This window comes from Lolium rigidum, chromosome 6 (genome assembly GCF_022539505.1).
Source record: "Lolium rigidum isolate FL_2022 chromosome 6, APGP_CSIRO_Lrig_0.1, whole genome shotgun sequence".
NCBI lineage: Eukaryota > Viridiplantae > Streptophyta > Magnoliopsida > Poales > Poaceae > Lolium > Lolium rigidum.
Window position 1 is genome coordinate 287,981,801 of NC_061513.1, and position 11,561 is coordinate 287,993,361.

Here is an 11,561-nt window from a genome sequence, read left to right on the forward strand (position 1 = left end):
AAACTTTAGCTGGTTCCCATTGTTGGGAGGCTATTGTTCTCTCACAATCTAGAGGGAGGACACGGGAAGGTGCCCTCGACATAGCCATGCAGCAGGTGGCTCTGTAGTTGAGACACAACCTGCGCGCGCCAGAACAGATGATTGGCGGCGGCAAGCTTGACAGTGATCTGATTGCCGAAGTGGATCGGCGACGGGGCAGTGGTCGACACGGCCGCGGACAGCGGCAGCGCCGAGGAGGGAAGAAGAGCGGCGAGGGCAGAGCTCGTAGATGCAGCGGAAGAACCCATGACGGCGGCGGCGGCGATCTAGGCGGCGGCGGCTAGGGTTTAGAACCAGGGTCTGGCTGATACCATGTAAACAATAGAGACAAGACAATATTGGGGGATACCTCAACGCACACAGCGTGGGATCCTGGCTTTTATATATAGACAACATCAACAGACGTACAGAGGTCAAACAAATGTTAGGTTACAATTAGACTACGTTACGTATTCTGACAATTTTTATAGACTTGGGAAGGATGCATGGCGCGATCGGGAGTTCGTGAATCGTGAAGCACCTCGATATCTCTCGTTTTTCCACAGGACCAGTCCATTCCAGACATAAGGGACAAGGTCCAGTCACCGACAGCAGGCTGGAGAGTAACCTAGAACGCAGTAGGCCCTTCCTTCCTGGGCTGAAAATAGAAACAAACAGAAGCAATGCTGAGCTGGAAAGGAAAACAGAACCAAACCCTCGTCGACTCGAGAGAACTCGCGATGCTTCATGACCGGCACCCCACGACATTATAAGTACCCCGTCGCCTCCCCATCAATTCCAATCCATCTCAACTCAAGCCAGTGCAAATCACATTTAGCAAGAGCGGCCAACATCTTTTCTACCCCTTCATTTTCCCCTCTAAAAAACCTAAGCAACACACCAACCATGTCGATCGTGAGAAGGAGCAGTGTGTTCGACCCCTTCGCCGACCTCTGGGCTGACCCCTTCGAAGCCTTCCGCTCCATCGTCCATGCGATGTCGGATTCCGACACCACAGCCTTCGCGAATGCTCGCATGGACTGGAAGGAGACCCCTGAGGCACACGTGTTCAAGGCAGATCTTCCTGGCGTGAAGAAGGAGGAGGTCAAGGTGGAGGTGGAGGATGGCAACGTGCTCGTTATCAGCGGCGAGCGCACCAAGGAGAAGGAGGATAAGAACGAGAAGTGGCACCGCGTCGAACGCAGCAGTGGCAAGTTTGTCAGGCGCTTCCGCCTCCCGGAGAACACCAAGGTGGAGGAGATGAAAGCCGGGCTGGAGAACGGCGTGCTCACCGTCACCGTGCCCAAGGCTGAGGTCAAGAAGCCCGAGGTGAAGGCCATCGAGATCTCTGGTTGAGCGATAAGGACCAGCTTGGTCGGTGTGAGTGCGAGTACACCCATTTGCCGCTTCTCATGTTAATTCCCTTTTTTCGCATCGGTGTTCAGTTCTGTGTAGTTGTGTACCAAACTCTTGTGTATCTTTCAGTTCTATATACTCGTGTGCGTGCTCCAGTTTGCTGAAAAATAAATAAAAACAAATTGTTTGGTCTTAATACTTTGCAAACTCTGACCTTGTGCAAGAAATATTTTTGAGGCGTGAGCGGTGGCATCGATTCCCAAATCTAGCAAGATCATACCTTTGGAGAAAAATAATTTTATGAGATCTGGTTACAAAATTAACTACCTGGACCAGTTTTTCCGTTTGGCACTTGATGTTGTTTTTTCACATCTAAACTGTGTGGAAGTACGGTGGCTGTCGAGCGTGCGGGGGCAGTATATAGCTCTCCATCTCGTAGGCGGAGGCGTGTTGAACAATGGCGGTGGTGGCGGACATGGTGGATCGGTAGGGTTGTTCGACTCGGACAATATCATCGCTCTGATGTTGATGCCCCCGAAAAGAATCCTGACCTAGTGCTTAGTAGATTTCTGCAACGACAGATTCACATAATGATTATTGCACTTGAAATTGCAAATGATACTTTTTCAGTTGCAAGCCAGGGTAAGGTTGCAACTATAGAAAAGAACCGACAGATTTGCTTCGACATCTAGGCTAATACTGAGACGTAACTTGAATTGCAACTGATACTTGATGATCTCATTGTACAAAGAACTAAATTAGTTCAAGTAGACTGAAAATTAGTAGTATCCGTAATCTAATGGTCAGTCGGACACAAAAAAAAGGTAAACAAACAAAGCAACAAGCTGTAGAGTGAATATTCCGTAACTACTTACGCTGGCACCAATATCGATTTTTACATTTTCGTATTTTAAAAAAAAATGTAATAAATCATGGGCATGGGTTGTGTTGTATCTTGTACATGTACAAAATTTCGTACCAAAATATAACCATAGAACTGTGGAGAAAAGAAAAGACCAAAGTGAAAAGTATTCCAACCCTATTCACACATCATTTGTCTTTCTTTGTAGGCCACATATTATTATATATTTGAATGAAACTTTGCCGATCCATATTATACAACATATTATACGCTCCTGATTTATTTTACATTTTTCAAAATTTAAAAATGTGACATTCGTAATAGGGTTCAGGGTTTAGGGTTATCCATATGTGGGCCTCGGCAGATAGCTCGACAAACTGCGAAGTTTTTTGGCCTCCGTCAGCTGGAGAATCGTATGATCAAGCTTTGTTGAAATTTAATCAACACTTGGCGATCATACTTAATTCGAATATTAGCCGGCCGCTGTCGGCTACCATAGGCAATGTCGCCCAGCACTGAGCATTAATTGTATTGATAATTAACCAAGTTCAGTACTCACATGAGTATAATGACTACATAAGGAACATAACAGGAAGTCTTGGATAACATCGATCGGCCATGGTGCTACCGACGCACATGCTTCTCTGCATCCTCGCCGTGATGGCGATCCCGGGCATCACCGGCAGCTACTACTACAACCTCTGCCCCACGGACGAGCTGGACATCAGCACCCCCGTGTTCCGCGCCAACCTCATGGCGATCCTCGACGCCGTCCCCGTCGCGGCCGCGCCGACCGGCTTCGCCGCATTGCGATTCGGCCTCGAGCCCACGCCCGCCTTCGTGCGCGGGTTCTGCTTTGCGGACCGTCCGTCGCCGCAGCAGTTAAAGAATTCTTCCTTTCGCCATTAGCTCCAATATCAAAATGCAGTCGCACGCTCCCGCCGAGCTACGTCGGCTGCTGCTACTGCTCATGGCTCTGCTTGGCCTCACCGGCGCCTCCGCGCAGCCGCAGCCGGCAGACAAGAGCTGCGCGCCGGCGGCGTGCGGTAACCTGACCATCACGTACCCGTTCTGGCTGATCGGCCGCCACGCGCCCAGCTGCGGCTTCCCGACCTTCGGCGTCACCTGCAGCGACGACCCTACGGGCGCCACGCCACGACTACGCGGGGATCGTCGCCACGACTACGCGGGGATTCCATGGGTGGGTTTGGGTGGCTAGCTGGAGCCAGCCTGGCAAGTGCATGCAGCGGCCGAATTAATACCGTGGCGGGGCCCACCAAGAAGCTGAACTCGATCTGTCCCGTGGGTTTTTTTTTTCTTTCTCTATCGCGCGCGCGCGGAGAAGCAAATAGACTCGAGTTGACTCCGGCCAGGATACGATCGAGGCAATACCTGGCAAGTACTTATATTTACGGATTTCAGTCGCAAACCTAGCTCGCTCCATCGCGTCTGGTTTCGTTTCGGCCCGGATCAATGCTTCAGCTCACGCTCGCTCGCCTCTGATTCAACACATTATGTATGTATGGCCAGCTCATCTACACTACCTACGGATGACTTTTTCACATTTCCAAAAACCGGCTAGATTTTCTTCCCGTTCAAGCTGCTGACCACCATATCCCCCCCTTAAGTTCATATTAATTGACTCTAATGTGAATGTATCTAGACACATTACAGTTCTAGATACATCCATATTAGAGTCAATTAATATGAATCGGAGGGAGTATATATAAGCCTCACGAAAATCTAGACGATTTTTCAAATCATACTACATGACATCAATATACAACATCGATAGTATCTGTAGACACATTCTAATCGTAGATACATCTATTTTATTTTAGTGGCAACTAATATGGATCAGACAGAGTACAAAAAAAGTTAACAAGACATAGTAGAGCTAGTAACAAAAATCCTCTTATTAATCAGCCAGAGCGTCAACAAAGCTTGCCTGCCACACGAGACCTCTTCTGTTTCTACTGCAACCAGACCAGACCAAAGCTCTGGATAACAATAAGATAGCATTTCATCCAATGTAAGGCAAAGCAGCCAATGCGCAAACCCGCGCGCGCGGCATCAGACATACAATGTGCGCCAAACAACCTCCTGGCACGAAATTATTACAAACTTGACTAGGATCCGAGATGCTCAACCAAGGCTGCGGCATGCATGCATATATACAGATGGGCGTTCCCTTTGGTCGGGTCTTCTTCCAGCTTCCAACACGTGATGATGATGATGCACAGGGCTGACACAGCAGCGCTGCAACAGGTGTACCACCTGCTACCCGCCCAACGTGCATGTCCACTTACTGGTTATATATATCCTTGCAAAACAAGAACAAACCACATGATGGTGGTCAGCTCTAGATAACCAGATTTATTCAAGAAACAAATTGTATTTCATACACCAAAGTAACCGATGCAACTTTAATCAGCAATGGTGTCGAAAAATTTGCCATGACCTTGTTATTCTTTTGCACATCCAGACCACAATTCAGATAACAAAACAGTAAAAAATGTGGCACATGGCACGCCTCTTTGTGCATCCAAACTCGACTCACTAGTCCGACCAAACATGATAACTCAATCAGAGGCCTTAACTAAACACAAACTCCACACAACTGAACAGTGAATGTCATTGCTCTGTCAAAGCTGCTGTCATGTCCGATGGTTTCAAATGTTTTGGATGAAAAATTAGAGCTGAGACAAGCAGAAATTCTGGCCCAAACAGCTAGGACGAAATAGCAACTAAGGAATATATACCAACTAAAGACAACAGCTAGGGAGTACTGAAATTTTTGTCATGACCTTCCATCTATTTTGGAAATTCAAACCTGCACAACAAATAGTATACTTCAACTCAGACAATACTAGTGCATACAGCACAACCCATGTGGCAGACAAACATCATCGAGAATTTCTGGAGCAGCACCCAAAAAACAGAACATAAACGAATGTAGATGCACACCAGAACGCACACTCAATGGCTGAAACCCAAGGAATCACCCGAGAGGCCACCACTGCAGTGGTAGCGGCGTGCTGAACTCGCCGCCATCGCACGTCAGCGAGGGCGCAGGTAAAGCAGCGCTGCTCCCTTCGCCCAGCTCCGCTGCACGCTCCAGACAACGCCTTGTCAAAAAAAATATAGCACAAAATTAGTACTGTGCAAACAAGTACATATCAATACTAGTGATGATTAAAAGAACAACAATATGCATGGAAAGTGACACATAGCAACCAAGGACACAACATTTATAATTGAACTCCAGTTAAAAGAAAACATGTGCATAGTTCTGAACTAAATAGCACAGATGGTATATGACTGTAGCAAAGGAAATTTATAGGAAATGCAAAACAGAAAGCAAGCCTCGCTGAATCATGGAAACCATGTGATTCAACTACATGACCAACAGCACATTCCAGTATCAGAAAAGCACCACGAATTCCTAAAAGTAGAAGCACCGCATATTCGTGAACTAGAGAATGAATAAAACCAACCAAGAAAGAAGACCTATTATGTCACGAAATAACCATATCGCTACAATCACCAAAAAATCCACCATTCAACGGAACCTGTAGCCCAATACATGGAAGGCAGTGTAATCCAGTGAGAGCGCCGTTCCGTTCTTACCACGCCACAAGAGAAACAGCGCCGCTGGCCCCTGGCGATGCCCGACTCGCCCTGCTTGCCCCAGGTAGGTCGCACTCAATAGTCAACCGGCTTCCGCAGGGCAGCCGCAGCGCTGCGACAGGTGTACCACCTGCTACCCGCCCACCGTGCATGTCCACTTACTGGTTATATCCTCGCAAAAGAAGAAAAACCAGATGATGGTGGTCAGCTCTACATCAGCAAATTTATTCAAGAAACAATAGTATTTCGTTCACCTAAGTAACCGATGCAACTTTAATCAGCAATTGTGTTGAAAAATTTGCCATGACCTTGTTATTCTTTTGCACATCCAGATCATAATTCAGATAACAGAACAGTAAAAAGTGTGGCACATGACACGCCTATTTATGCATCCAAACTCAACTCACTAGTCCAACCAAACATGATAACTCGATCAGAGGCCTTAACTAAACACAAACTCCACACAACTGAACAGTGAATGTCCAGCCAAAGTAAGATGCACAGCATGGAAGTTCATGCAATCAGTCCTGGTATACAAGAAAATGACAGTTCAAATCAGAATCAAACCATAGCAGTGCCACTCCATAGCGTCTAGTACAAAGAAAATAACAGTTTGAAACGCAAGCATCATCCTCGCCTCCTACAGCCACTGCTACTTCCTCGCGCTGCTGATGCCCCTTGCAACCACAGCCGCCATCGCTTTCCCGCTGCTGCTGTCATGTCCGATGGTTTCAAATATTTTGGATGAAAATTAGAGCTGGGCCAAGCTGAAATTCTGGCCCAAACCACTAGGACGAAATAGCAACTAAGGAATATATACCAACTAAAGACAACAGCTAGGGAGTACTGAAATTTTTGTCATGACCTTCCCTCTTTTTTGGAAATTCGAACCTGCACAACAAATACTAGTATACTTCAACTCAGACAATACTAGTGCATACAACACAACCCATGTGGCATACAAACATCATCGAGAATTTCTGCAGCCCCCAAAGAAACAGAACATCAACGAATGTAGATGCACACCTGAACGCACCCTCGATGGCTGAAGCAACATCAAAGGGGAACCAAAATAATCAGCTGAGAGGCCACCACTGCCACGGTAGCGGCGTGTTGAACTCACTGCCACCTCACGTCAGCGAGGGTGGAGGTGAAGCCGCACTGCTCCCTTCGCCCAGGGTGTCGACAGGGTCGCCTAGTCAAAAAATTATAGCACAAAGTTAATATTGTGCAAACAAGTACAGATCAATACTAGTGATGATTAAAAGAACAATAATATGCATGAAAGTGACACATAGCAACCAAGGACACAGCATTTATAACTGAACTCCAGTTAAAAGACAACATGTGCATAGTTCTGAACTAAATAGCACAGATGATATATGATTGTAGCAAAGGAAATTTGTAGGAAATGCAAACCAGAAAACAGGCATCGCTGAATCATGGAAACCATGTGATTCAACAACACGACCAACAGCACATTCCAGTATCATAAAAGCACCACGAATTCCTAAAGGTTGAAGCACCGCATATTCGTAAACTAGAGAATGAATAAAACCAACCAAGAAAGAAGACCTATTATGTCACTAAATAACCATATCGCTAACAATCGCCAAAAAAATCCACAATTCAACGGAACCTGTATCCCAATACATGCAAGGCAGTGTAATCCACTGAGAGCGTCGTTCCGTTCTTACCACGCCACAAGAGAAACAGAGCGCCGCTTGCCCCTGGCGATGCCCGACTTGCCCTGCTGGCCCCAGGTAGGTCGCACTCAATAGTCAACCGGCTTCAGCCCCCGAACCAGCAGCGCTGCTCCCTTGGCCCAGCTCCACAGACACCCCATCCTTGCTCCGTCAGCAGCGCAGTCTGGGTAGCAAAGCTCCCTGCACATGAAAATTTGAGTCAATGGAGGAATATGCGTGGAAAAGAAAAGCAATCAGAGTGTACTTAAATACGCCCTATAATTGCAATATATGCCAGCCAAACTTGAGCATCGGTGCCAGAACAAAACCCAGCGCTCAAGCTTCAGGTGCAAACATGTATGTATGCACGTGAGTGCAAGGCAGGAGGTGCAGAAATAGCCACCCAAAAATCTGAACATTTCAACAAAACTTCTCTACTGATCTGATAGTTTTTCAACACGGTGTCGACAGGGTCAGTTAGAAGCGAGCCAAAGGTCGCAAGGAAGAAGCAAAGACTGATTGAGGGCTGTACAAAAACAAAACATGCTTGTCCGAATAATCAGTATGAACTATCATACTCATCTGAACTCCATGCACTGCACAAGTTACTGAATGTATTTGCAGCCTAAAGAAAAAAAGACTGGGAATTCAGACAACTTTTTGTGCATGGGTGCTATATAATTATCCTTGTTTTTGCAGTATTCTAGTATGGCCATATTACACCAAAAGAATTAGTGTTCAATAATTGGCTAAACTTGAGCCTGACTAATGCATCCACGTCTAAACTAGTTTATTATAGTTTACAGTTTTACAGGTCCTAGCTATAAATCAATGGGGCTAAACCGTTCAAGGGAAGCAGCCAACGCATACAATCAATCTAATACATGCAGTAAACGGGACAGCAAGCACGACCTTCTTCGTGAGAAGTGTTACCACACTGAGCTCGCTCCTTCCTCCTCCGGCTGCTCTGCAAAGAAGCAATTTTTCAGTCAAGAAAACTGAATCAGGGGGAAAAATGGATTAAGATTAGGGTTTGGATACCATACCTTGACGGGGACGCCCCGGAGCAGGGCGCGGCGAGGCCACGGCCTGGTCGATGGCGGGGACGGAGCGTGGAACGGCGGAGCTGCGCCGCCACGTCCGGACGGCGTGCACCACCTCGCCGGCGTGAAAGCGCCCGTCAGCCACGCGCGAGACGCGGGCAGAAGGTTCGACGGAGCGCTGCGCACGCCATCCTACCAGCGCACGAGCGCGCCGGCGAACAAGCCGCCACGACGCACGGCGGCTCATGGGGGCGCCGCCTCTGTCCTTGGCGAGTCCATGGCGGCGGCGGAGGTCGATCTTGTGCGTGGGGATTGGTAGAGGTTGGAGCTTGGCCGGATGGAGAAGGGGATGGCGGAGGGGAGGTGGCCGGCGACGGGGAAGAGCGGCGGCGATCGTGTCGCGGGGAGCTGTGAATGGAATGGGGAAATGTTGGGTAGGGTTTGGGCAGCCTATTGTGCTTGAGGCCTATTTGACTCAAATCGGCCCAGAAACCAAATTCGTTTATGTCTCGGCCCAAAAACCAAATTCGTTTGGCCAAATCCTACGCGGGAATGTATTTGGTTACCGCTCTTACCGACTATTGATTGAATCACACACATTGCATGCATGCATGGCACGTTCTATACAAGTACATATCCCTTCCCTCTCTCTGATAAAAAAAAAGTGTACATATCTCTTACCGATCTCGGCGAACTAGAGCAAAGAAGTTTTTATCTAAGCTGCAAGCGATTTATCGCCCAATGGAATCACCTTGTTGAGGTCCTTCTTGTAGTGTGAGGGTTTGAGCCGTCTCTTGGTTTGCTTGAACCGGGGTGCGGCCATGGCGCTAGGTTCCCGGCATTTAGTGAAAATATTATTGGAGATCCCCGGCTTAACATCAGGAAGCATAAACCGAAAGATTAAAAGACTCCCAACGTCATAATCCTATTTCGTGGGTAAAGAGATGTCTTCCTCCTGTATTTTACTTGAAAGTGGTGATTTCATGCAACTTTACTCTTTCTCTATTTTATGATATAGGTCATAGCAACATGAAAAAACAATAAAAAAAGAGAACAACTTCTTACAAGCATTGGGTCGATGGCCTCGAACCGGTAGTTTTGCATTATAAATTCACAATCTTCCTCTCTGATAGTCACATCCATGAAGTAATGCCACCCTCACACTCACCCTCCTGGCCTCAAGAAATTTCTCCTTCAACCCGCACCCCACCCTCACGCTCACCCTCAAGACCTCACCCACGCCACACCCGCACTCCCTTTACCTGCTCTCTCGTGCCTACCCTCGCATCCCCGCTGCGCTCCCCTCGCCTCGCCACCGCCCATCGGGCTACCCTGGCTCGTCGTGCCACCTTCCCTCGCATCACCGCAATGCCTCCACCTTCCATAGAACTCACTGAGCTCCCCTCGCCTCGCCACCACCCACCGTGCTCCCCTGGCTTGTCGTGCCACCTTCCCTCGCATCACCGCGCTGCCTCCACCTTCCATAGAACTCAACGAGCTCCCCTCGCCTCGCCACCGCCCATCGCGCTCCCCTGGCTTATCGTGCCACCTTCCCTCGCATCACCGCACTCCCTCCACCTTCCATCGGATCATAGAGCTCCCCACTTTTAAAAAGGATGCCCTTATGGTCCAAGTTGGCAATGAATCAACGGATTCAGCGTTAGAGAGTCCTAATCTAGTTGTTGCGAGGTCGGAACGCCGCCACTTTGACTTGGCCTGCCATTGCAGATTCAGCAATAAATGTTTAAGTTCCTTCTTCCGGTGTCAAACCGTTCCCACCGTGTAACCATCCCAAACCACACCGTGGTATTATCTCAGGTGTAAACACTTTAAACCATACCAGCACATTCGGGGTGAGCTGCGGGGTTGGGTGTTCGTGCAGGTCTCCTCAGTTTGAGGTGCTACTACTGTTGCGACGGGCGGCAGTGCCATGCCTTTGTCCTCACATCAAGAAGGAAGCTGGGTTTGCGGGCCCGGATGGTTTGCTAGCTTGTTGTGGTCGTAGTGGTGTGAGGTGCCACGGCCTCAGCAACATGTGGATGGGATCGGCGGCAAAGCCACTCCACTAGGCTTGCTTTTCCCTTGCCCAGGTCCTAGTGCTTGGCGGTCAAGATTGCACTCCAAGTGAGAGCCTCGCACTTAGGTGCCGACAGCGGCGGCGCCCTAGGGTGCCGTTCTCCTAATTTATTGCATCGTTTGGGAAATGCAATCCTCTACCGATGCAAGTGTCTTAAGCATCACAGGGTGAAAACCTAAGGTCCTCTAGAGCGGGCGGCAGCGACGCACACGTCGTTACCTTTTTGGAGGCGTCGCCTTGGAGTTTCTTTAACTCTCGTTGTGCGTTGGGTTTGCAGCGGTCATGCTGTGGGGTGGCTCTGTGGTTTGTTGGGTATTGGATGTCGGGGTGGCGGCCCCAGATGGAGGGCGTGCGCCGAGGCGATGGCCTCGGGATGCATGGCGACCATGGCTTGACAATGGTTTAGATTTAGCATGTTTTTTTTCCTTTTATTGTTGGAGATTTAAATTTAACATACATGCTTCAGCTTGTACTCCTTTTTTGGGATCAAACTCCTTATATACTAATCCTGTGAAATTAGAGTACTGTTTGCTCATGTTGGTTTTGTTAGGGTTTTTTTAGCATTCCTTTTAGTTGCAACAAAATTATGTTGGGAAGTGCGTACATTTATGTCTGGAAGTTGCTTGAATTTTTAATAAATCTAAGTCACCTATATTTGTGTAATCCCTAGTAGCTACTGGACATACCTGGATATAAGTATTATCACATTGTATCATCTGACAGTTGGTTCGGAACTAAACATAATCTCAACCGAGTTCAATGAAGTAGTACTTGTTATGGTTTTAGATATTCTTAAATATTTTTTTGTTTGACTTTTGGGCAAATAAGCTGATGAAAGACACCATTTTTAAGTACTCCAAGGTCAAACTCCCTCTTTATATGAAGGCCGT

General features: G+C 47.8%; 1 protein-coding gene and 2 long non-coding RNA genes across 4 annotated transcripts; 1 reads left to right on the forward strand and 2 right to left on the reverse strand.

The window, feature by feature from the left end:
• Positions 1–912: 912 nt before the first annotated feature.
• On the forward strand, positions 913–1,374 carry LOC124659597 (16.9 kDa class I heat shock protein 1-like). The gene has a single exon (XM_047197437.1). The coding sequence runs from the start codon at positions 925–927 to the stop codon at positions 1,372–1,374; it is 450 nt and encodes a 149-aa protein (XP_047053393.1). The 5' UTR covers positions 913–924.
• A 2,758-nt stretch (positions 1,375–4,132) lies between these two features.
• On the reverse strand, positions 4,133–5,520 carry LOC124659600. Its single transcript, XR_006989637.1, has 2 exons — positions 5,204–5,520; positions 4,133–5,069 (listed from the first exon to the last, which is right to left on the reverse strand). It is a non-coding gene; the product is annotated as an uncharacterized LOC124659600 (long non-coding RNA).
• A 140-nt stretch (positions 5,521–5,660) lies between these two features.
• Positions 5,661–7,742, reverse strand: LOC124659599. Of its 2 annotated transcripts, XR_006989636.1 has the most exons (3): positions 7,564–7,742; positions 6,893–7,061; positions 5,661–6,027 (listed from the first exon to the last, which is right to left on the reverse strand). It is a non-coding gene; the product is annotated as an uncharacterized LOC124659599 (long non-coding RNA). The 2 variants fall into 2 exon arrangements; XR_006989635.1 differs by lacking the exon at positions 5,661–6,027 and having other exon boundaries at positions 6,276–7,061.
• Between the last annotated feature and the right edge of the window lie 3,819 nt (positions 7,743–11,561).

Bases quoted from the DNA above. Each gene is read 5' to 3' on its own strand.
- LOC124659597 (XM_047197437.1), top strand. From the start codon at position 925: ATGTCGATCGTGAGAAGGAGCAGTGTGTTCGACCCCTTCGCCGACCTC.